Below are 26,165 nucleotides of genomic sequence, written 5' to 3'. Positions count from 1 at the left end.
GTGAGAGCGAAGCTTTAGTGTTCTGTCAACCTAGTTTTAATCCTTGACAACAATATTACAGCAGTCTTGCTGTTTGTTGCAGCAGCGTCAGAGCATGTTTATGGACCTTGAAGTCCACTCAGAGGGAAAAAAAAAACAAGACTGTTTTGAATGAAAAGAAAAAACCTTGGAGCACAGCCTTGTAAATTAATTTGTTCGTGTTGTATGATGGGAACACAGCTGGCCTCATTAACATGCGCACAACAAATAATTATAGCTTCTTTTTTTTTCTCTCTCTCTTCAGCCAGCCAATGCTTGGCTAATGGGCTTGCTGGGTTAATTATGTCAGAGCGTAATTACACAGGGCCCAGGGAGACATAATGGTGCACCCTACTGCGCCCACACCGCCTAATGATGGTGTATCGCTGACAGGGCCAAGACGGACCGCCCCGACACACCTGCTTGTCTTGGCGCACGCCACGCTCGTCCACCCCCACCCACCTAGACGCACAGCCTGAACCTGTGCACCCTCCACCTCCCCCCTGGTGTCACACGCCATCCGCCGAGCCATGCTCTGACTGCTGGACCGAAGGCTCACCCAGACACACAGTAGCTGCTTTGAGATGTGTAACCGCACAGAAACAGCAGCACAGTGACCACAAGCAAGGAGCTACAGGGTGGTAACCTCATTATTGCTCAGCTAAAGTGATGAAATTCAATATCAACATAGCGAGTGAGGTGGCGTGAAAACTTTAAAAAGTCACGCTAACCTTTTGTTGAGGATCAGTTGGGGTTACATTAATCAAATGGGTATTGTTTATGTAGTTTGGCCTTCTCTTATGTTGGTATTAATTACATTGTAATTTCTAATTAAGGATGCACACACAGCAAGATGAGCGAGACAGCCAGAATGAAAATCTGCAGCATGCCCATGCATCTTCTCTACTTCCAGTTTTCTCACATACAGTTAACGATTAGTGGCAACTTCTCATGGATGCGGACGATTAAGAAAGAAACCATGTACAACATCATCAATAATGTGGCGACATCAGTGTGAAACAGTATTTTATGCTAACCTGTTGTTTTTTTCATACTTATATCTAAGTTTTGCAGAGCACCTGACCTGTTCAGGGTTTAGAATATGGCCTTTACCACAGACTGTATATAAAAGATGGATGTATTCACTGTGAACTTCCCAACACGTTCTCAATCCCAAAGCGTAATATGTTGCGCTAGGTGACAAATCGTCAACATATTACGCTTGCGGACACCCATCACGTCCCTAAATGACGAGATCGGAAAAATTAGAAAACATGAGAACCGTTTGGAATCAATCTACACATGTTCATTCATTTTACTTAAATCGCTTTGGAAAACACTATTTAACGTCATTAAAGTGCTGGTTAAGGTTAGGGATAAGGTTATGGTTAGGGTTAGGGCTGGAATACATGGCTGGAGCGTGTATTACCACGTGTATACCATTATCATTCTACTGGATTTCACCCATAACTTGGCGCATAGCATAACAACAGGGAAGGTCACCTTTCGCGTTCCTCAGGAACACCGCGGGATGTGACAAATTGTCGGGATGTTGCGCCTCGGGAGTGAGAATGGGCTGGAACTTCCCCCTTATGTTTTATTGTTTTTCCGAGTCAGAAGTTACCACATGTGGATGAGATGGAGGCGTTCAGCAAGTCGCAGTCATAGCCTTTATGGGTGGATGCCAAATTTTTGTTTGGCATATAAAAAATTCTGTCATTTCACACACCAAAATTGGCTAATCGTGCAGTTAAGCTCATAGCCAGTCAGTGATATTTAAAACTAAAATTTAAAATTGCACTTGAAAATGCTCCAAAAGGCATCAACAGCACAGACGATGAGAGACCAAGTCCAGGGACATCAGGTCATGCCAGACAGATGTCTAGCAGCTGCCATCTGTCACTCAAAAATGGCCTTTTAGCCATAAATAATATTTTTAGAAGTTTAAATAATGAATGCATAAATAATTCACCCTGGTGCATCTGTCATCTACTTGGAGACTAACACAACATTATGTATATTTCACTTGTAAAGTTGGGTATTTTAACATGGTAGTTGATGTGGAGTAACTTACTTTTGGGGCAAACCTGAAGTTGTCATTTGAGGAACTGCAGTTTTTGATACCTGGAAGTTTCTGCTCGGGCTTTACACATTCTTACTGTTTTGACAGTTTGCATATAATGAAATTTACAAAACTCTTTTTAAAAATGTCTTGATGTTAACTAAAAAAGGGGTTGACTGGATCAAGAAACACAAGAAGTCAGACAGGCCGACGTATTATTACCAGCGTCCCTTATTTAGAAGAGGAAGAAAATCTCACTCTGTTCAGTGGCTGCGATTTCAGTGGTTGCACACATGGACCTATATTAACCAGAGAAAACGATGCATTAAATGTCCTGTGATTTATTAGCTGAAACGACCCGCCGTTGCCCAGTCACTTACCACGACCTGAGAGCGCACATCCAATCATCCATAATTAAGATAAGGGATGAATTAAATGGAAGCATTTATTTGGGCAGACTCTGGTGTGACTCGCACAAAGTACATAATGCCTCATCAGCTGCATTATATTTCTTGATTGGCAGGATTGTGAACTTTAAGGTTAGTGTTGAATTCCTCTCCAATTCCAGTTTTTTAATGGTGGATTTAGGACCAGAGCTGCTCTAAGAAGAACCTCCATCAATTAGTAGCTCTATTTTCCAAAGTTAGCCGCAGTCTTACTGGACTCTCCTTGAGTAACTGTAGATCCGAGCCCCTTCGAGAATATCCTCTCTGCTCTACTTTGATGGGGGTTAATTTTGTATACAGACTTAAGTTATATCCCTTCACTTTAAATTTGACTTTACTTTACTCCCCTGCCACTGATTGATAATCCTGGCTTGTCCATGCGTGAAAGATCCCTTACTATAATCTCTGTCCTTTGATCATTAAAAGTTGAAAGGATATATGGGAAAGAGGCTGATAAAGTGATTTCTGTGACAGTGGGTCGATGGAATAGCAGTGCTTTAAGTCATCCTGTTTGTCTTAGAAGAGCTGTGCTCTTAATAGTGATGTCCCTCGTGACTGATGCAATATCTCTACAGTTGGTGTAACAATGAATGCAGACAATGTTTGACTGTAAACGGTCCTGGGAAAAATAGCTCAATCAATTAAATGGCCCAAAATGTTTGTCTGATGAAAATGCAGATATGGCGAGCTGCAATGTTCGAGCAGGATTTCAACAAATTGCACGTTGCAGAAGTTTTCGGCTCTTTGATGAGCGTTTATTATTTCGTGGCCTGCTGGTTCAGAGTTTGCATTCTCTCGGTGGCATCTGGCAAAGTTTAAACGTCTGTGGCTCCAACTTCTTATGAAAAGTCACTTCAGTCAGTGCCCATACTGAAGAAGGGATCCAATTGGGTTCCACACAGAAGTCTAAGATGAGTGGATGAAAGCTGTGGGAGAAAAGTTTGTGCAGCAAAGCAGCGATTTTCCTCCTCTTTTAGAGTTTTGAAGGGCTGCGGTGTGTCTGTGCATCTGCATGTGTGTGTGTGTGGGTGAGTGTGAATGTGTGCGCGTGGCTCTTGCTCCCCCCCCCCCACTTGTCAAGGAGCTCCCCTGAGCTTCTTTCTCTGTGCTTTGGCACTAGAAGTCACCTCCTTTGGTGTTCGGCAGGCAGGTACACAACAGGAGCAGCTCTCTCTCTCTGAGCTGTTGAACTTTTCGGGAGGGGAAAAAAGGGAAGGGGAAGATTAAAAACAGCCCTGTGATGTGGAGTGCCGAGCTGCCTCCTGAGAATTCCTGGCATAATAATTTAAATGATCAAATGATACAGAGGAGACTTGTTAGCTGAGAAACAGCCTCCTAGTTGGCCCCATGGGCCTGGTGCTGCCGCGCATGCATTGCAAAACAGCTCCTCTGTTGTGCTAAAGAATCCCGCTTTTTTTTTAACCTCCTTTTCAGGAGCAGAGTTTTTCTACACTTTGCCTAGGTGTATACATGGGACTTAAGTCTCTGTCACATATTCATTGTAATCTCTCTCTTTTTTTTTTGTCGTCTTTGCCATTCATCAGCATGTGAGAGGACTCATTAGATTAGATTTTTGAACATGTGAAGGGTCGGAACAGCACTTGTGTCATTAGGTCCAGGCTGTGAAATTTTCAAAGGCGGCTGAGTGGGGAAAGTCTGAGAGTCACTCTTTGGAAACAAGTCTCAGCGGAATAGCCTGCTTCTGTTGAAAGTGCGAAGCAGAAAACTCTGTAATGTGCTTCACAGACAGTGCACACAGTTAAACAGCTATTTTGCCTTTTTTGAAAAGTAGAAGTGTATGGGTATCATGTGAATCTCAGTTGTTCTTCCTGCACAGATTTGTTTGCGCGTGTTTCCACAGATCCCGCTCCTGTGCTGGAGGCCTCACATTCCCTGGAGGAAAGACTGCAGCAGCTTCAGAGTTCAGCCCCAGACAGCGAGGCCCTGGTACGAGAGATCAGTGGGCACTGGAAGAAACACCTGGAGTGCCTTGAAAAGACAGGTCAGCCTCAAATCATCTACATTAAGCGGCTGCTGCAGTACGTGTCTGCAGGTATACGAAGCTTCATTAAAATACACCTGGTGTTGAAATATATCTGAGTATCGGAGGAAGTGTGTACAAGCAACATCGTTAAATAAAATAAACTGTCGTGTTTTATTTCTGAGCCCTCACTTTACCAACTCATGGCTCTTCATTTACACAGAGCCCGCAGAGGACGATCAGGCAATCTCAGACACAGCAGTGAATAAAGAGGCCCCAGAATCCAGCCCTCCAGCCTCCCTGATGACCCCAAACAGCACCCCGGCTCCTGGGGCCCCAGACTCCCCACAGCAGAACCACCGGGATTGTGCTAATGATGGCGGGTGAGAGCTAGTTTTTAATTTATAAAAATAATAAATTGTCGTTATAACCTGTGCACACGATGGTTTGTAATTCTTAAAGAAATATGTAATTGAAGATTATATTATATTTTCCAGCTCATGCTGACTTTAAACTGACTTTATTATTCTCATGTAGAGGTTTGTTATTTTGGGAATCTGCTTGAATACTTCCATCTTACACAGCTGCACCTTTTCTCACCCTGTCTGAAATACACCTTTTTAGCTCCCATCCCTTTTTCACAGGTAGCTCCACATATTTGATTTGTCAGACTTTTACCCCAAAGTATTTCTAGTACTTCCAGAAATGAACCAGTCTATTCTTTTGCTGTTTTTGAGGCAAGACTGTTGACTGCTAACAAATCCATTTTGGCTTCTGTGCCCTCTAACATTGTCTCTGGGTGATAATTTTAAACATGAATGTAGACAATATCACTACACAGTCATTTCTGTGACTTATGTGAAGCCATTTGCGGTTTAAAAAATGACTCTAATGGCCGTGTTTTCACCACATAATGCTGCAGAAACATAAAAATATGTTCATACACTTTACATACAAATAATGTAAATTTGGCTGTATAAAAATATAGTGTATGTGAGCCCAGCGAGTGGGAGAAAAGCAAACACATGGTAAAATTACACAGGGATTTTCCTTTTATGGTGGGGATATTACCGTCAGAACTAAAAGTTATATACTTGGTCTTCAGTTCCTCAGATGTTGGGAATATATGAAAATGTTTGGGTCCACTCCTGCAGCACACAGCGGAACATTTTGTGTACCTTGCTAACATATTTTAAAATTAGCAAAAGCAGCTCTAGCATGGCGGTAATGGGAGGCAGCTGACTGCAGCTGAACTTTTTAAGGCAGCTGCTCGTTCTTTATCTGAAAGTTTGAAAAATTAGTTGCTCTAAGGGTATCATGTTAGCATGCTGCATAGTGAAATGGATAGTGAACAGAAGAAAAGCCTGGTAGTACACTAGCAGTGTTTCCAGATTGGGATGGACTACCCTGTATACTGGAAAACTTTTTATAGTGGGCAAAAACAAACAACGCAGTAAAACGGGCAAAAGAATGTGGCCAGCCTGAAAAAGCTAATAAAACGATTTTAAACTTGAGCTAAAGCTGGCTTCTTGTGTGTGTGTGGTGTGGAGGAATGGTTGCAAACATCCCACTTTATCTACATGCATCAAATGTGGCCCAAAACACGTCAGCATTTCAGTAATTTAAAGCATTTTTCCCTTTGCTCTACTTGGTTTTGATTAACATTAAAAGTGCGCATTAACGTATGGCCATGATGTAGGCAGGAACTGACAAGAGTTTCTTTTCTCAGGGAGGAGGAGGAGAGCGCTGATGTTAGCATGGCTGACAGACTATCAGAGGCCGAGGAGAAGATCAAAGTTCTGCATTCATGTAAGTGGTTTAAACACTGGCATGTGCTGTAGCTGTTAGATTTAATATCAACCCATTAAAGAACCATTGCTTGTCTAATTGCAGTATGGTGCCCCCTGCTGCAACACTGCTCCCCGATTGGTGCTCGTGTTTACATAAATAAAAATGAGAAGTTGATATATTTTGTCAGTGTAAGTTGTCAGCTGTTAACTTATAACAAGCTGTGTTTTGAATCTGGAATGGATATTGATCCATCCTGAAATTGGACCTGTACAATGTAGCTTTAAGGTAAAAGTTCATGTGTCTTTTTTTTCTTCTTTTAACATGAATTTCTGACTCCCCCCTGTGTGTTTCTCATTAGCTTTGAACACTGCACAGACAGAGCTGCTGGAGCTGCGGTGTAAATACAACCAGGAGATGACGAACAAGTAAGAGTCTGCCTCTCATCTCACGTTTTCTGTTTACTTTGGCACACATTTCCAAATTTCAGAGGTTTTTCCCCGCTCCCTCCCACAGTCGTGACGGCTGCACGCCAGCATCACCGTAGCATTTCGAGTGCTCAAGCCGCTCTTATTTTACCTACATAAACTCACGTCCAGTGTAGAGCTGAGGAATGCCATTGTAAAAGCAGAGAGTGAGAGTGACTCAGCCACTAATGCAGGTCGATGAGAGAGGTCTGTGTTTGCTTTCACTGGCAGCTGGGCCTTGACAGCCCTCAAGAAGAATTGCTTCATTTAAAGATTGCTTCAGAAAACACTCTACCTTGTCCTGGTCTTTGAGCGCAATGTATCCACCACACGGCTGAAATGAATCTGAGCTTGTATGAAGGATGTCGATAGACATTCAAAGTAAACACTCCTTTGTTTGGGTTGTGCTCTAGAGCACAGTCAGCCGCTGCTAATGGATTTTCTCCCAGGCTTAATCCTTGGCGCAATTGAACTGATGTCTCCAGACCCGCTGCCATCCATTTTGTCGGATTGGACACATTTTCAGTTTGGCCTTACCTTTTTGCAAAGAGCTGCGATGTGAAAGAGCATCTCTGTCATGTAGTTTGTCATACTGTGTGTGCGTGTTGCCCCGGTCGCATTCCTCAAGGCCGACAGTAGCAGCAGCGACTCCGCAGCTCAAGCTGCAGCTATCCCGCCCTGACCCCGAGCGTCTGAGCACCGGGCCGGGCCTCTATTAGTCTCACTGACTGTTTCCTCGGTGCTGATAAGAAAAACTATATGTCTGCCTCGGCTTGAGTAGCTGAACAGGTAATCAATACAAAACATTTTCCGTAGTGCACAAGTTCATTAAACGTAGAACTGACACCTGTTAGTGTTTTCTGTCAGGAGGACGCCATCTATACAGGCCTTATTGGGCATGCCCATGACCCTTTAAAACTGGGGCTGCACCAACTGCAAGAACGGGATTGGTCGGAGGCATCATCTGACAGATAGCTGCACTACAGCCACGTTCACGCATGCATTGCATTCCTGAACTTTGCTCATACATACCTGACAGAAGTGCATGTGAGAATGTAGATGTCCAATCAGACATTTGCATTCATACCTGCACTAGCTTGATTCTCTTGCAAAGCCACATCCTGTTGATGAGTGAATAGCGCAGCTTATCTCCTGGTGCATTTATTAGTAGTGCATGGATGCCATGTGTCCTGCCTCCTGCACGCTCAAGCCACAAGTCTAGCTCCTCTAAACTTTGCAGAAGTGTGCACCACATAGGAGAGAGAGAGCAGCTGTTCTCTCAAAATTGTCAAGTTCATTTGTCTTAATGTCTTATGCACAAGTATTGAAAGATTGTATTTGTGCGTTCTTGTGATCCCATTGGATTAATAATTTTTCAGGTAATCACAGCTTTTGATGTGAGACAATGGAGCAGATAGGCGCAAACATGAAAGATAATGAGGGTTTGGCTGAATATAGTTAGTTTAATAAGGATTTAAAAAGTCTGATGTGTTCTTTGAACAGTTTTATTTCCTTTGGTTAAAAAGGACTGCTGTGTCCCGAAACTTGAGAAACCTATGTGCATATTTAAATCAATCACAGCGTTCTCGTTAATTCATCCTTATCTACCTTTTGAAAATCTGATCCCATGTGTGCAAAATGAAACTGTTGAACTTCAAACACACCTCATGACTGATCCTGCTGAGCTTCTGTTTAAATTAGACTTCTCTGATTGTTAGATGTATGGAGGCTGGAAGTTCAGCCTCAAGAGTTCTGAGGGGAAAAAAACACGATTCGTGTATGCATCCGCTCGCTCGGCCGCTGACGTTGTGCCATCAGAACTGTTCTTGGGGTATCTAGGATTATTAATGACCTGGGTTTACATAGACACCGGTTACACCTGGTGGATTAAAAAAAATCCATTATATTGAGAATATTTCCATGATTTTGAGGGAATAAACAGTTCGGGAGTTAATTTTTTGTTATTGTGGACTTTGCTTTGAAAATGTGTCTCTCAAATTATAATTGATAGTTTTTTTTAATGCTTGGTAACATATTAGCTGTAGGGGGTGGGAATTTAAACTCACTTTTTCCAAAATCCCAGCTGAGTTTCTAATTTGAGGTACTGAAATGCCAGAATACAGACAGTGATAAAACTCAATTGCCAGTTCATTAGGGACTTTTAGCCTCTAGTGTGTTGAACAGTTTTTTTCCCCAAATATTCTGTGCATAATGATTTATGTGTAGTAAATGTTAGAACGTCGTTTTGAGTATAAAGTATATGTGTGAAACAAAACTCTGCAAAACTCTATTATGCATTTCCTGTTGTTGGTCAGTATTTGGTTATAGGGCCATAGCTTTCCTGAAATATGACTGTCACGCTACAGCTTTTTTTTCGTGTGTAGCAGAATGTGTAAAAGCAGTTGGTTTTGTTGTTTTGTTTATTTGAAACTGAAAATATGTCGCCAGTAAACCTTCTCTGTCTGGATGTGTATGTGCTGCAGGGCGGAGGAGGTCGACGGCATCATGGCGAGTCTTGAGAAAGCAAACCAGGTGAGTTCGGTCTTCCTGTGCACTCCTCTGATTGAGATGCTCCTTCATTAAGGTAATCACTCCTGTAATCAAGCCTCGGCTTTAATTAGGCACCCTCCGCCCTGTGCCCCCCCCCCTCCCTCCCCAACCCTCTCCTCTTCCTCCCCCCTTCTGCCTCCCGTGCCCTGAGAGTGTGATTAGTGAATGTAAACCCGAAGCCCCGTCGGTGGGCGTGCTACGGCAGCACGGCTCCACTCAGCAGAGAACAGGAGACTGCAGAGCGCGATTGATGCCGGAGTGCCGAACGCCGGGGTTCTTAGTTATCTCATTGCCTTGATTGCTTCCTGTCCTGGTGATACTTCTTTTCTTCTGCTTCCCTCTTCTCTGCTCTGATTTTCTCCCTCGCTCTCGTTCTCTCCCTCTCTCTGCTGCTGCTGCTCTCTGCCAACCGCTCCCAGATAAATGTTCTCAAAATGAATCATTAATTAGCAGGCCGGGTGTGACAGAGCAGGTAAACAGTTTGGGGAATAAAGTGGGCTGACTAAACACCCCTCGCAGCAGAATAAACCAGTGGCTGCACTCACCTCCTTGGGCCCCTGCTCAGGTTTTTGCTAAATTTTCTGAGTGAGGGCGCCTTTTTTTTTTGTTTGTTTTTTTGATTTACTATGTTAGTGTGCTCTTGCTGTGATCAACTCATTAGCCAATTGATGTGGCCGGTGTATGAAAACTGTAACGCTGTGATGCCGTGTCTGTGTGCAGAGAGCGGAAATGGCTCAGAGGGAAGTGGAAAGGCTAAAGGAACAGCTATCCAGTGGCCACAGCGTCACCGCAGGGAGCTGCCATCCAGCAAAGGGCACTAGCAGGGTAAGAACTGTTACATGTTGGGTGTAAAATACTTTATTTTTCTTCTTCTTATTTTTTTCTTTTGTTTTTGTTTTTTTAATGGCCACAAATAATTTATTAGTCAACTGCAGGTATCATTTTGAGATATTTTACTTTATTTTCATTCATTTTCAATCCAGTCCTTGTACCTGACCATAGTATTGAATAGTATTGTATATAAACATTATGTAGGAGTAGATAGTGGATAATAGGTATTGATTTGTAAATAACTGGACATGAATAACTTCAGTTTCTAATATAATATTAGACTCTAACTGTTAAGCTCGTTCTCTTTCTTTTCACGTGACTTTGTTTAAAGATGGAACAGATTTTTGGGTCAACTTGAAAGAAAGGCACACGTGGAAACGAGAGAGCAGAGGTCAAATGTGATATAGATGTGATTAGATTTCATTCAAATATTTTCAAGCTATCGTGTTTATATATCATAAAATACACAGCTCAGCAAAAAATCCATTTTAAGTTTTATCTTTAGACACGTTGTTACTAGCAGCCACACTCACATGTTCTCATTTCTTAAGTTGAATCCATTAAAACAAGGTGATTTACAAATTTTACAGCTGTTAGTCGAAAGCCTGGCATATCTGAGCATGCTGGGCAGTGTGTCCTTAGAAAATAGAGGAAATGGGTGCAGAACAAAAGTACTAGTTGGTCTAAAAAACCTACAACAAAAAATCTACAACAGATGAACGGTGTCTGAAAGTCCTTCAGAAATAGGAACAAATCCAGCAAAGTCTGACACAAGACCTCAGAGATACACTTGGCCTTTTAGCCGATTGTTCACTGAAGCATCAACAGAAAGGGTCTCAGTGGAAGGATGGCTGTCAAGAAGCCCGTTTGAGGAACGCAAACCAGGAGAAAAGGCTGAGGTTAGCTAAATTACACTAGAACTGGACTACTGAACTGAAACTCATGGAGTGATGAATGATCCCAAACACACTACCAGCATACCTGGATTTAAAAAAACAAACAAAGGAACACCATCGGACATGGATTAGACTCCCCAGAGCCCCGCCCTCAAAATTGCAACTTAGAAAAGATAACAAACAGCCATAAATGCCTTCATAAGAATAAGTTAGTACCACATGTAACATTTCTGGTGAAAAATACAGTGGAAAGTCTAAAAGTAACTCCATGTGTTTTGTCCAATTGTTTCACTCTGCAAAGCCTGCAATGGCTGGATTTTTGCCTGTGGGTCTTATGTTTGACACCATTTTCAGTTCACATGTTAGCACATCAATCAAATAATGTTGATGTAATACTACTACTAATAAAATAACCACAAATTTGTTAATTCCATTTTTTTTTTTACAGTTTATACCATAACATGTAACACAACAGCTAGATAAACACACACACATCAGTACACCTTTATTCTTCATGGCAGAGATTCAACAAGGCACTGGAAACATTCATCAGAGACTTTGGTCCATATTGACAACGAATCACACAGTTGCTGCTGAGAGATTCACATCATAGATCTATGATGTGAATCTCTCATTCCACCAGATCCCAAAGGTGCTCTATTGGACTGAGATCTGGTGACTTCTGAGCGCAGATAACTCACTGTTGTTTTCAAGAAAGCAGTTTGAGGTGATTTTAAGTTTGGGCAATGGTGTTTCATTCTGCTGGAAGCAGCCATCAGAAATGTCTCCCACACCAACACCACCAGCACCAACCTAAACCAATGATACAAGGCAGCATGGTCCACCCTTGCTTTCATGGTGTTCGTGCCAAATTCTGACCATCCAAATATCGCATCTAACTTGAGACTGGTCAGATTAGGCAATGTTGTTTTCAATCTTCTGTTAACTTCTTCAAGTTCGACATTCTCTTCTGCATTGGTTGTAACAAGTGGTTATTTGAGTTACTGTTGCCGCCTTATCATCTTGAAGCAGTCTGGACATTCTCCTGTGACATCAATAAAGCATATTCACCCACTGCCACTCTCTAGGGTTTACAGAGAATGACCCTAAAGTTAGTTGTGTAGAAAAATTACCAGTAGAGCGTCATTCTGAAATACTCTGACCAGCCTGTCTGGCACCAACAACGATGTCATGGTCAAAGTCACTTAAATCATGTTTCCTCCCCAGGCTGATGGTCAGTTTGGACTTCAGCAGGGTCATCTTGACCATGCCCAAATGTCTAAATGCACTGAGCTGCTGCAATGTTATTAATTGATTAATTCATTTGTATTAACAAACAGTTGACCAGGCGTACCTAACAAAGTGGTCATTAACTAGATATTAGAGCATCTTAAAAACGTATTATGTACACATACCTTTTTAAAATGTTCAAACCACGTTTGACGTTTTGTTCTGTACAGATCACCAGATTATGAAATTATGAAATCCCTGCCAGAGGGCTTTTTAATTGGTGTAGAAATATTGAATGTTGTCTTTTATCAGTCTCTGAGATGAATTAGAATATGCTATTAATTGCAACCTCATCATCTTTGCAGAAGTCATATTCTCTCACCTTTCATTACCACAGCAGAGGTTGTGATTCACAGGCTGCCCTCACTCCCTTTATCACTTTTTTCCTCTCCCTCACTCTCACACCTTTTGTCACATCTTCCTGTCACCCTGTCAGGAGAAGAACGAGAAGGGAGAGGTGTTGCCCTCCCAGCTGGAGGCTGCCTTGCTGGCTAAAGACCGTGAAATCCTCCGCCTTCTCGAAAACATTCAGCGGCTGCAGTTCACACTGCAGGAAGTTCAAGAAACCTCAGCCAATCAGATTCTAGAGCTGGAGCGCCAGGTAGCCTATAAGACAGAAGCTATAGAGGTGAGTGGCTGGGACACATGATGGGAAATGTGGGGAAGAGTCCTCCGTCCGCAGAATCTCTTATTAATTCAGAGGAAAATATTATCCTTCTGTGTTTTTGTTTCAGAGATTAGAAGCTAAACTGCAATCCCAGATGGACTATGAAGAGATTAAAACTGAACTCAGGTGGTTGATTGATATCGAACGTGTCAGTAATTCATAGTAATGTTAATGTACATCTAAATATATGACTGTGCTTCTTTTGGTTTTCGCCGTAGTATCCTAAAGGTAATGAAGCTGGCTTCAGCCAATGGCAGCTCATCCCAGGTACGCATGTTCCTGCACTTTGTACTTTTGTGTTACTCGCAGCAACAACTCCACCTCATTGTTAGTCCATTTAAAAAAACTCGGTGCTTTTCCTCAACATTTTGCCGCGACGTTTCAGAGAGCGGGAAAGTAAATAAGCGGCAGACAGAAATGAAGCAGGTCGAATCTTCTTGCGTTTCACGCATGCGCAGTACTGGAACGTAAGCGTTTTTGGCCGTTTCAATGTGGACACACAACTCTGTGAAAACGATTGAAAAGGGTAGTGTGGACACGGAGCGTTTTCAGACAAAAACGCCATTTTCAAATCTAAAGCTAGTGTGGACGCGGCCTTAGTGCCAGAGAAGAAAAACTACAGCAGTGCAATTGAATGCATCATTGGTCCATCATCCATTATATCCAATATAAGGATATCGGCAGCCACTACAATTGATTAATCTAGAATTAACAGCTTTTGTGTGTGGGTGTGTGTGTGGGTGTGTGTGTGGGTGTGTGTGTAGGATTCTACTAAGGCTGCAGAGGCTCTTTTGCTGGATAAAGAGGCCTTTCTTCCATCTCACAAGTACCTGGTGGATAAGACCCGAATACTACACAGCAATGGTAAAATAAATGTCTCTTTTTTTAGCCTACCAAATACTGCCTGTTTGTTTGGCACTCACTGGGCAGCTGATTCTATAGTTGATTACTTCCACATTTAAATCTCTGTGCTTAAACTGAGTTTGCATAATGTAGTCTGGATTTGCAAGGGTATAAAGTAAGCGATTTAATTCAGGAAATATCTTTTATAAGCTGAATAATAGTTAGGTCTTCATTGTTAAAGCCATGTAGCTGTACACATCCCATGTGTCCTGAGTGAGATGGCTTTTCTGTCACCAGATGATGACCATTCTGAGGATGCAGGCAGGGAGATAGGCAGGCCGCCCGGATCCCACTCATCCTCCTCTCAGGTGGACAGTCGTGCCTCCCCCAGCCCTGGTCCTCCCACCCTGGACCGCTCCTCCTCCAGCCATGATCTCCCCCGGCCTTTCTCAGTGTCGCCGTGCTCCGGGGACCGGCTGTCAGGAGACCACATCCTCCACAAACAGCTGTTATCTCCACACTTTAAAAAGGATGGCCTCATGGCTTTCCCTACCGCCCTCTATGCAGCCAAAGTCGCGCTTATGTCAGCCTCACAAGGGCCTGTGGGGGCGGGCAGCGTTGATGCCGGCTTGCCCAGCGACCAGTCGGAAAGCGGCAGCTCGACCGCAGGAGACGATGACCAACTGGACACGGCGGAGATCGCCTTCCAGGTGAAGGAGCAGCTGCTAAAGCATAATATTGGCCAGCGAGTGTTTGGCCACTATGTGCTGGGCCTGTCCCAGGGTTCGGTCAGCGAGATCCTGGCAAGACCCAAACCCTGGAGGAAGCTGACTGTGAAAGGCAAAGAACCTTTTATTAAGATGAAGCAGTTTCTGTCTGATGAACAGAACATTCTGGCACTCAGAACCATCCAGGTCCGACAGAGAGGTGAGTGCTAACTACTGTGTGTCACAGCCTGGGTCTCTGACCCATCGCTCTGAGTTTATTTTTGTATTCTTCTCATGTTATCTTTGTGATCATGTGTTATTCCTGTCTAGCTTAGGTTAAAGGCAGCCATTATTTATTGTTTCCTTGGTTTCCATGTTTGGATTCTTGCCTAGTTTATCATGTGTTTTAGGTCTGTAAGCTTAGTGTTGTCATGTCTAGTTTCCTGTTTTATTGTGAAGTTGTGTGTGTGTGTGTTCATGTGGTTAGTTTTACTCTCCCCTGTGTTTTCATTATGTTTAATTCTAGTCAGCTGTGTCCTCATGTGTTTCCACCTCCCCTGATCACCTCATGTGTGTATTTAAGTCCTCAGTCTTCCTGTGTTCAGCGTCACTTCGTCTGTTATCCACATTATAGTAAATCATAGTCTGTCATTCAAGTCATTGTTTATCATAGTTTTCATGTTTCCATCAGCCGTCAGCCAAATAAAGGCTCGCTTTTTGTTTGAATTCAAGCTCTGTTCTCCTGTGTCTGCATTTGGGTTCGCATCTGAAGCACATCGGCTGCTCAGCCGTGACACCGTGACAGGACACGGACTAAATGAAAACCGTGCTGCAACACACAGATGTATAAAGTGCAATACATAATACCATTACAGCACATAACAACAGCTGACATAGCGTCAGAAAGTTTGGCAATTTAAGTTTGTTTTAAGCATAATTTAAAGACCGCTGGCTTGTAGATCAAACGTTAGAAGTGACAGTGATTTTCATCCACTGCACTGATACATGACGATAGATGAAGCACAATGAAGGTCATATTTTACAGTAACGATGAAATAATCAAATTAATTAAAGAAGTACCAGTCTGGAAACCATTAGGCTAGTCTGCTGACTGCCGGCAGCCAGCGGATATGTGTGCTAAGACTTCTGTTCTGTGCTCTGTTCATTGTTTTTGAATGCAGATGAATGGGGGGGGGGGGGAAGCTAATAAAAAGTGAAATCATCATCAGATAACTGTGGTTATTAAAGGCATTTTGGTACAGCCATTCCTCTTTGGCTCTCCATACAGACTGTTTACTTGCATGCAGCCAAAGCTTGAACATGCACTGCAAGCAGACTACAAATGGTATCCAGAAATATTCTTCATAAAATAAGTTTTTAGACAAAGTGCATTTCAGAATGCTTAGCGGGGACCTATTGCACTAATTTGCGCGTCCCTGTTTTTATTCCTAGACTAACTTTGTATAATTCAAAATAATCCTTATTTAGCTTCCCCTTCCCTTTAAGCCAGCTGTCTTCTGATTGGTTGCTGTTTCCAATCAAAAGCTTTGAAAGACATGTTGTTTGGGCTTAGTGGTCACAAGCAGAGCTGTGTACCTGTGATGATCATATTAGGCAAATATTCTCTCACTGACATCAATGAGAGGCAGAAGTAGAAAAAACTGTCTGAAGGCTTCACACAACTGGATATTCTGACCTCATTATTTGAAACTTGGCTGATGTTTGTTATGAGCATTCGTATACAATATATGACTGAAAAGCTTCATCAGTTCTGTGCTACTATGTACGCAGAGGTTTTTAAAGCAGATGTATTGGTGGCTTAGCTCCTGGACCTGTGCACATTTAAACCTTCTACATTTAAATCTACTTGGCCCTCATCCTTGACTTCATCACGGTTTCCTCTGCCATGTTTATAGTGTTACTTTTAAACTTTGTTTTCTCCCTAGATTCACAGCTTTTGAAAGTTGAGCTTCCCGTATACTGCAACCTCAGACAGCACGCGCTCAAAGGCAGCCATTGATCTACCAGTCAAAAGCAAAGCCTTGGAACTGCTCTCTGATCAACCATCCCACTCACCCCCTCCTCTCTCCTCCCTCTCTCTCTATCTCCATCTCTTTCTGTTACCCTCTGTGGCAGGGAGCATCACTCCACGCATCCGAACTCCTGAAACTGGGTCAGACGACGCCATTAGGAATATCCTGGAGCAGGCTAAGAAGGAGATCCAGTCCCAGAGGGGTGAGGATGAAGCTTCGAGTCATAAGTCATAGTTAAAAGCCCTATTGATTGTTTGTTTTTGGTTTTTTTCTATGCACAATGAGTTCTATTATGTATTTTGATCAGTACTTGAATGCATCTAGATTAGAAAGGAAAGGTGATTCGAGTGTGCGTCAGTGTCAGCGTGTGTGTTTTTCTTGTTTAGGTGATGTCAAGTCATCTCTAAACAGCTCATCAGGCAGAAGCAGTAACGGGCCTGGCAGCAGCTCTGACGACACCATAAAGAGCATCCTCGAACAGGCCAGGAGGGAGATGGAAGCTCAGCAGCAGGCCCTGATGGAGATGGAAGTGTGCGGCAGGGCTTCGACTGCTAGCTCAGGAGTTCAGGTGGAACGTCTGGGGCCCCCCGAGCGCTCCAGGGGCCTGCCTTTACCCATCTCCATCAAGCAGGAGGAAGGGGGCTGCATTACAGTGTGCACAGCCAACCCCGTGAGCAGCCCCCAGACACCCCTCAGCGTCCTCTCCCCTGCCGCTTTCGTCCAGAACATCATCCGCAAAGTCAAATCAGAAATCGGCGAAGCGGGCACCTACTTCGATCAGCACTGGTCTCAGGAGCGGGGATCTATGGTGCTCGGCGGCGGAAGCAGCTCTCGGCCCTTCAGCTCGGTCTCCCCTTCCTTGTCTTCCTCCTCCTCCGGGCCCTCCACCTTACCCCGGCCGTGGCTGCGTCTGGAGAACGGCGAGGGTCTCCCCAACAGTGAGGAGGCCTCTGCTGCCGAGGACGAGCTGGGCCTGAGCCGGCCGGTGGAGGTGAAGGTGGAATCAGATACCTCGGTAAGCGGGGAGTCCCCAGGACCCGGCCCGGGACGCCTTTCCTATTATCCAGCATATATCCCCCGTGCACTGAAGCCCACCGTGCCCCCGCTGACACCAGAGCAGTATGAGATGTACATGTACCGGGAGGTGGACACCATCGAGCTGACTCGGCAGGTGAAGGAGAAGCTGGCAAAGAATGGCATCTGTCAGAGGATCTTTGGTGAAAAGGTCAGATGTTGGCCTTTCACATTAAACGCATACTGCAAATGAAACAGCCTGCAAATACAAAAGAAGAAAAATGATATTTAGTTTAAACTTTTCAGATTTTCAGAGCATGTGAAATATTAGACTGAGGTGATCTCAGTAAACATAAAACACATTTTAATTATGTTAAAAAAAGAACATGAAACTCATCCATGTGGAAAAGTAATGGACTCCTTTTAAACCTAATAACAGGTCCCGACACTTTAGTAGCCGTATCTGCAGCTCAGAGCTTTGCATAATACGGTGCTGGTATTTGACGTCGCTGTGAAAGAATTTTAGCCCGCTCTTTAGAATTTCTTGCAGCAGACTTGACATAATGATGTGAAGTCTTGACATTATATGCCCTGTAAAAAAACGGTTAAAAGTTTGCCGTTTTATTACTTTCTGCATACAACATTGTCCTAAAAAGCCTTCAGGTGCTTTTCCCCACATGTCAGACAGCAATAGATTCTGCTTTGCTGCTCTTCCTTTGAATCCTAGTTTCTCACATCTCTTTCTTAACCGTCAACATTTTTAGCTGAGAGGCTTGCGTTTGGTTGAGTTGTCATTCGTGCCCTTGAAAAACCTTTTAGAGGCTGCCCGCAAGTTTTACCATACCACATTATTCTCCCTAGCTGTCACAGTGGTTTGGGAGGGCATCTGAGCAGCTCATCTCTTTCAGAGTTACATTTGTGGTGCAATGTGCTTGTGGGACTTTTGTGGTGTGAACCTGAGGGAAATACGGCTATTTTTTATTAATTAATTAATTTTTATCGGGTGTTCCTTAAATGAATAACATTATAATCTCAGTCTCTTATCAAATCCCACTGAGCATCAAATGTCCAGTGATGTTTTCTGGGGTTTCTGATTAGCGTCTCTGTTATATCTGAATTTGGTTGAAGAGTGAAATGTAAATGTTTGGTTATCCACTGAGAATTTTTCTAAATTTAGTTACATTTGGTTGTTAAATGGTTGTGATAAACCAGCCATAAAGCATTCACTCAAGGTTCTTAGACTAAAAAAAAAAATATTATAGAGGCCTCAGTGCAATCAAACTTTACTGCTGGGACAGCCCGGTGGTGCAGTGGTTTTTACTGCTGCATAGCTGAAAGGTTCTGAGTTTGGATCTGTTGCTGGAACGTTCTTTCACTTTTCAGCCAAAGTCATCTTTTCAACAACTCTTTGCGGAGCGGAACGTGTTAGTTTTCCTTCACCCAGGTGTTATATTTTCTGTGACAAACACACAGAAGATTAAATCTTTTTTTAAAAAACGGTGTGTTTTTATTTGCATTTTCCCTGAAATGAGCTACTGAAGACTCGGTATCGGTTTTGTTAGTTCAAGCCCCAGAAAGTGTGCCTTTATTGTCGGTAAAATCCCTCTGGGTGTCTTCCTAGGCAGCCTTTGTGATATATCACTTTATTCTGTCTGGAGTGGATAAAATATAACGAGTGTCACAAAGGTTTTTTTCGAGTAATATGAAAGGTGCTGTCTTCCTTCTCTGCTGTGTTGATATGACTGTTGTAAAATATCTTTAATGCAAGTCCCACTAAAGCTGAAGACGGTGCAGCAGTTTTTTTATTTTTATAATATACGATCATGTGGAGAAAAAAAAGGAAGAAAATTTATCACTTCAGAAATTTGCGCATTTGAATCGCAGAAATATAAATCACATATGAAAATAATCAAATATGAGGTGTGCCGCAAATCGAACTTAAACCTTTAAACATGAAGATTTATAGTACATTGTCTCCCTCCAGTGGTTGTATGGGGAAAGTGCATGACCAAACAGATTTCCATCTTTCACAATAATAACTTGGAGCTTCAGTCGTTTCTGTGCAACATACACATTTGATGTGAGCAATGACATAGATAGTGTGTTTAATTAAAAGGTAAATATATCAACCAGTGTTTGTGTTCCAGGTGCTGGGGCTTTCTCAGGGCAGCGTGAGTGATATGCTGTCTCGGCCCAAACCCTGGAGCAAGCTGACCCAGAAAGGCAGGGAGCCCTTCATCCGTATGCAGCTGTGGTTACTGGATCAGCTAGGACAGAGCCTTAACCAGCCCCCAAACCAGGGCCACACTCAGGGTGAGTCTGCATTTCACAACACACGCTTGAGAATATCTAGACTGCTTGAGAAACTTTGCAACTAAAAAAAAACCCCAAAAACACACACACAGCTTACATAGTCAACTGCGTGTATTTATTTGATTGGTGTGACTATTCTTTCCTACTTACAGATAAAAGCCCAGTGACGGCCCAGTCCTCACCATCCCCACCTCCCAGCCCAGCAGACAGCCACCCAAGTCCCCTGGTAGAGCCTGTGAGTCTCTCCCTGGAGAGCAGTAAAGAGAACCAGCAGCCAGAGGGCCTGAGCTTGGGGTTGTCCACCCACCCAGAGGGAGTGAAATCCACTCCCAGCCTCATGACCTTGCATCAGCCCACAAACCCACTGGGCATCCAGGAGCTGGTGGCCATGTCTCCAGAGCTAGATACCTATGCCATCACCAAGAAGGTCAAAGAGGTGCTAACAGATAATAACTTAGGTGGGTCTGAGTTCACAACTTGGGATAAAAAACTCCCCAAAACACCTCTTAAAGACACCATAGCAACTATACACCTGTGTGTATTTGTTCTCCACAGGCCAGCGTCTTTTTGGGGAGACCATCCTGGGCCTGACGCAGGGCTCGGTGTCCGACCTGCTCTCCAGACCCAAACCATGGCACAAGCTCAGTCTGAAAGGCAGGGAGCCCTTCGTCCGCATGCAGCTGTGGCTCAACGATCCTCACAATGTAGACAAGCTGAGGGCCATGAAAAAGATGGAGAAGAAAGGTGGGAACCAGAGTCTACTCTGTAATATGACGGAGGACATGATTCTGACACGTTTGTACTCTGCATGTCATACTCTGCATGTCTCTGTCTGCCCTCCAGCCTATTTGAAGAGGCGATACGGCCTGCTGAGCACCGGCTCGGACAGCGACTCGCCCAGCACTCGCTCTGAGTGTGTGAGTCCGGCTTTGGCCTCTCTGGACTTGTGCCCCTACAGCCAGGCGAAGAAGCCTCGGGTGGTGCTGGGAGCCGAAGAGAAAGATGCCCTGAGGAAGGCCTACCTTTTAGAGCCCTACCCTTCTCAAAACACCATCGAGATGCTGGCGTCGCAGCTCAACCTCAAAACCAACACTGTCATCAACTGGTTTCATAACTACAGGCCAGTCCTTTGTAACCTTTACAGATGGCTGTTTTTGTTGATTTTATTATTACTGTACATTTACTTTAGGTGGACAGCTCACACTACAATCAAAATCTGTTTTTTCTTCTCTGGCCTCCAGAGCTGTGTTGTCCAGTGTTGAAGAGAACTGCTATAGAGCCATTTCTTGAATAGTATGGCAAGAGACATTACAGAAATTTCATTTAGGAACTATTTTATTTCTATTGTCTACATCCAGTAGAAAGAAAATAGACGTGTATTTTTTATTTTTTTTTGAGTAATCAAGTCCTGATTTCTGAAATATAAAGCCTAAAGAGCCAAAGCAAGAATATGTAAATCTAATTTTGTGATAAACTGTCTCTTACACTTCAACTGAAATCTGATTTAGAAAGTAAACTTTAGTCTCTAAAGTCTCTTTCAGTCAATGTCTAACTGTGGTATTTGTGTGCAGGTCCAGGATGCGACGGGAGGTGCTGATGGAGGGTCTGCCAGACAATGACACGGATGCTGAGCACCACAGCTACTCCCCCTCAGTGACACGGAGCCCTCACTCTGATGGAGAGGAGAGGAGGCTGCAGCAGCCCTCAGGACACATCCATTCCAGCCTTCCTCTTAGTGCCAACACCTCACTGCCTCATGTCAAACAGGAGGCATTAGACAGGGAAGACGACACAGAGGAGGGAAGGGAAAGCTCGGCGAAACAGTCCAGGGTTCAGTGTTTTCCAACAGCCGTGCCGCTGCCGCAGTTGAAAAGTGAGCACGAGGACTCCGTCGCGGGCTGTCGCGAGCCTCACTTGGCAGGCCAGAGCCTGAGGCAGGAAGAAGGTCAGGGTCTCTACCCTGGAGGGCTCTCCGTAGACGGCCCACAGAGAAGCAATCAGACCAGGCACGAGGGGGAAGACTCCGGAAAGTCACCCGTCGACCCGGTCAGTTTCAAGGCTTCGTCAGAGCCCTGCCGCAGCAGCCTGGAGGTCTCCCTCAACTCGCCCTCTGCTGCATCCTCACCGGGCCTCATGATGTCAGTCTCGCCCGTTCCCTCCTCCTCTGCGCCCATATCGCCCTCGCTGCCCAACCCTCCATCGACGAGCACCAGTCACAGCCTGGACCCTAACCCGCCCCCTCCCTTCCAAAGTCCCAAACTCAACAGGAGCACTCAGAGACGCACGGAGAAAATGGCCAACCTCAATAACATCATCCACAGGTTAGAGAGAGCAGCCAATCGAGAAGAGACTCTGGAATGGGAGTTTTAAGTCCACTTTAGGTGTATCCAAACCTTTGCGCCACACAGGAGAGTCTCAGAAGCTTCCTGACGTCTTTAAATGGAGCGTGGCTCCTGAAGGCCTGTCCTCCAAGAATGATAACTCACAGGAAATGGGAACACGGAGCTAATCATACGGTTGAATTCCCTACAAGAACTTGAGAGTTGAAAAAAAATTTATAAATGTGTATTAGTTTGTTTGTTTGTTTTCTCCTTTTGATAATGCATACTACTTTGAAATATATGTGACAGCACTAGCTGTCATTTTACCTATTGGACTTGACATGAAGACTTTTGCAGCTATGGTGTCATCAAATGTACACTGAAGTTCTGTAGATTGCCACTGGGTGAGATTAAAAGAAGACCCCTGTCTTAAGCCATTAAAAGCACTATAACTATTTGAAAAGAGACACTGACCAAATTTGCTACTTTTTGAATAGCAATTTTTCAGATTTTGTCTGTAAGACTGGACAGTTTAAGTCAAGTAACATGAAATCCTATTACTGACTGAGGGATAGTCCTTTAAGACTCTAAATATTCAACATCTTGTATGTACTTAGTTTCCTGGTGATATGTTTTGAAATATTTGTAACTCACTCGTATAAAATGTGGTTGTACATGTTGTAGAATTGTCTGCAATAGCCTTCTCTAAACCTGATGTAGCATGGTACTCACCTGACCCTGTTTATCCTCTGTAGTTAGTCACCTGTGATTATACTTGAGCGAAAACATGAGAAAAAAGAAAAAAGTTGAAAACCCTGCAAAAAATGCGAAAAAAAAAAAAAAAAAGGAAATGTTAAACCTAATGAGTAGAGTACTTTTGAAGTGTTTTTGGTTTCTTTAGTTTGCTTTGAATAATCCTCGAGGTTTACAGTTTAGGGCCCTTGTGCTTTTGGTAGTGAGTGCAACAGTCACTTCGCACGAGCACAGTTTACACGATTTCTTTCTGACTTACCTCTCTGACTCTCTAAGGCACTGGTTCTCAGACTGTAACGGGCCAAGACACAGGACACCCAGTTTACCTCAGATTATGTTGATGCACATCATGCGACGACCATGCGTTCCATTCTTTTGCATAAACATGACGCACACTTGTTTGGACCGAGGGAGGGAAGGCGCTGGCGTATCATGCTTCGGGTGTGAGCTCACGCCTCAGAGGGTCAAACAATGAAGCGAGTGGTGGTGGTGATTGGGGGGCTGGGGGGTTATGAGATAAATCTGCTGCTGTTCGTCCCTTTGTATGTGTTATGGAGTAACACCCGATTGATTGCACATTCTGAAAATGTGCATTTTACTGTAAATTATACGGATCAAAACACCTCAAGCACTGAGATGCTGTTTAGCTAGGCCACCCCTGCTCTGTGTTGATCTACTTTGAGGCTGAAGTTCCCAGTGTTTAAAAGCATGATACGTACAGTGTGACCTCTCATCAGTCTGTAAGTACGCTATATTCAAGAACACAAAAGGTTACAGGTATCCCCTCATATTATCTTTGACCACGTGTGTATTGTGTCTGTAGACGTTTCTTTGTCATGCTTGCAAGATGTTCTTTATGTATTTTGCCTCTATTTTATACTCAGAACAGTTAACTAGATATTCAATACCTCGTGTATGAAGTACTTACAGCACTTAGATTTTTTTGATAATTGTGAGGACTCAAGAAAAATCTCAAATATCAACATTATCCTAACTTAGTGTCCACAAGTCTTTGCCTTTACTGTATCGTTGAAGTTGGTAGTGAACACTTGCACATGTCTACATAGTTCAGAGGACTTGGATTGTATTATGTAGAGATATATATTACACAATTACTAAAAAAAATACTATCTTACATTCTTGGAACAAAAATGTGCTGATTATATTGAAATAGAGTGTACAGATTTAATAAACCAAACCCATTCAAGCCAGTTCTGGTCTGGCAAGCTTGCCCACGTTTTAGACCTTCTCTCAGGGTAGTCTTGCTTTTTAAAGCTTTATTGAAACAGTTGCTCTCATCAGTGGTGTTGAATATGAAAACTATGTGATGTGGAGAATGACTCCGTTAAATATTCGACGAACATGTGAAAGTTGTATGATTACGGGATTTTCGACACTCACACGGAGGGGAAAAAAAGCGGATTGTTAGAAAGTCGTGGCTGTTTTGTAATTCCTTACATGGATGTGTCAAAGTACAGTGTCGAGCGGAACCACCAGGATGAGGCTAAATGGGTTGCATTTTTTAGATCAGTAGACTTTGCTCTTGGAAATACTGTTTTGTTTTGTTTTTGTTTTGTTTTGTTTTTGTTTTTTTCTTGGAGCCACAGAAGATTTCTCTCTGGTTTTCTTACCATCATATTTTGTGCATAATATACTGTATGATTAGAAGTGGCATTTCTTATGTGAAAGCTTCATTGTTTCTCAAGGTAACATGGACATATGGCTGAAAATGAAATGTATTTACCCAGACCATTATCTCTTCATGTAAAGCTCATCTCATTGTTTTGCATGCAAATCCATTCTGCTCACACAACAAGGGATAGACTGTTTTTGTGTTATTGTTCTTGCACAGGGACATTGAATCAGCACTTGAAGTCTTTTTGCATTAGGGAAGTCCACACATGGTGCAGCTGAGAAATTTGGCTCTCACAAACTTGTCAAGATTATGGTCAAATCAGAACCTGAGACTGGCCCTACAAACGTTATACTTCCAGATTTATTTTGTGCCATATCACCTGCCCCATGCATTATCCTCATGGAGAAATGCCTTGTGGTGAAGTCTGTTCTGATAGCGGTGTAGGGCTTTTTGTAAGTACAGAAAAAAGCAAAGCTTTTTCTATATCACAATAGCCCTGCACAGTAGATGTTTTAATTTTATAACTGACTTCAGTCACTAAATAATGGAGAAACTGATTGATTGGCAAAACTTGAATAAATGCATTAAGATTTGCTTATATAAAAAAAAATCTGGCACCGAGGGTTTGTCACCAAGGGAAGTTGTCATTTATAAGTCAGCTGTGGGCCAATCGAAAGAAGCATCCTTCAGGCTTAGATAACTGTCTGATGCCTCACGTCAGACTATTAATTGTTAAAGAATGGACAATGATATGCCAAGCATCTTGGAAATGAAATTGCATAGGCTGTGTAAGCCATCAGTCAATACATAATTGTTTAAGATCCTGCTGTGTTGTGTTTTTATTTATTTTTTTATTTTATAATGAGCAATGAGCGCTCCACACATTAACATACAAAAGTTACTGCAAATTCATGTGCATATATAAAACCTTACACTGTAGCGTGCGTCCCTAACTAAGTGTAATCATTTGCACTCTTCTCTTTCAGTGAAGGAAACACTTCATCTTTCCTATTGAATTCAGGGTCATTCATGTCCACTATATTAAGCATACGATGATACTTGGGCAATTGTGGATCTTATAAATATGACAATAAACACCACTGGATTTTCAAAGAAAAGCCAGTCAAACAAAGTAGACTGAATGTTTATTTATTTAGGAAAATGACTCACTATTACATTCATTAATATGAACTTCTAGGAATAAGAATAATGCTTTTGGATTTCTTCAGATTGAATGAATGTCACTGATGACTAAATGTCATTGAGTTCAAACATCTGACTTCTAATTTCATTCACCAATCAGATATATAACTACATATTTTACTTTAGTGTGTAAAATTAGCATATATATTATAGTGTCCGATTTGTTTAATTAGATGTTCTCTATCTGCTTATAAGACGTTTGAAAATCGATGATACTTGAGATCGCCTTTCTACCTAAATACAAAAAAGAAAAAAAAGTTTTAAAGCTGTTGTAATATTAATTTATCAGGCATCCCACTTGCCAGTGTTTACATGACTTACCGTGTGGCTGAGCCCCTCCCCTTTT

At 42.9% G+C, this 26,165-nt stretch overlaps 1 protein-coding gene across 3 annotated transcripts in view; it reads left to right on the top strand.

Annotated features, from left to right (window-relative positions):
- Positions 1–25,437, top strand: part of cux2b (cut-like homeobox 2b) — a 96,902-nt gene extending 71,465 nt beyond the window's left edge. For all 3 annotated transcript variants that reach the window (XM_040050157.1, XM_040050158.1, XM_040050159.1), the window contains 18 exons: positions 4,388–4,528; positions 4,731–4,890; positions 6,237–6,316; positions 6,657–6,723; positions 9,246–9,294; positions 10,033–10,137; positions 12,766–12,957; positions 13,064–13,122; positions 13,215–13,263; positions 13,761–13,860; positions 14,137–14,766; positions 16,683–16,781; positions 16,966–17,804; positions 19,741–19,906; positions 20,059–20,364; positions 20,462–20,650; positions 20,750–21,026; positions 21,478–25,437. In XM_040050157.1, coding sequence (XP_039906091.1) covers positions 4,388–4,528; positions 4,731–4,890; positions 6,237–6,316; positions 6,657–6,723; positions 9,246–9,294; positions 10,033–10,137; positions 12,766–12,957; positions 13,064–13,122; positions 13,215–13,263; positions 13,761–13,860; positions 14,137–14,766; positions 16,683–16,781; positions 16,966–17,804; positions 19,741–19,906; positions 20,059–20,364; positions 20,462–20,650; positions 20,750–21,026; positions 21,478–22,276 — 4,307 coding nt within the window. In that variant the 3' untranslated portion in view covers positions 22,277–25,437. The remainder of the gene's footprint in view (positions 1–4,387; positions 4,529–4,730; positions 4,891–6,236; positions 6,317–6,656; positions 6,724–9,245; positions 9,295–10,032; positions 10,138–12,765; positions 12,958–13,063; positions 13,123–13,214; positions 13,264–13,760; positions 13,861–14,136; positions 14,767–16,682; positions 16,782–16,965; positions 17,805–19,740; positions 19,907–20,058; positions 20,365–20,461; positions 20,651–20,749; positions 21,027–21,477) is intronic.
- The last annotated feature ends 728 nt before the right edge of the window (positions 25,438–26,165 follow it).

Source organism: Simochromis diagramma, unplaced genomic scaffold, assembly GCF_900408965.1.
Source record: "Simochromis diagramma unplaced genomic scaffold, fSimDia1.1 OVJJ01000159.1, whole genome shotgun sequence".
Lineage (NCBI taxonomy): Eukaryota > Metazoa > Chordata > Actinopteri > Cichliformes > Cichlidae > Simochromis > Simochromis diagramma.
This window is presented reverse-complemented; position numbering and strand designations above follow the sequence as displayed.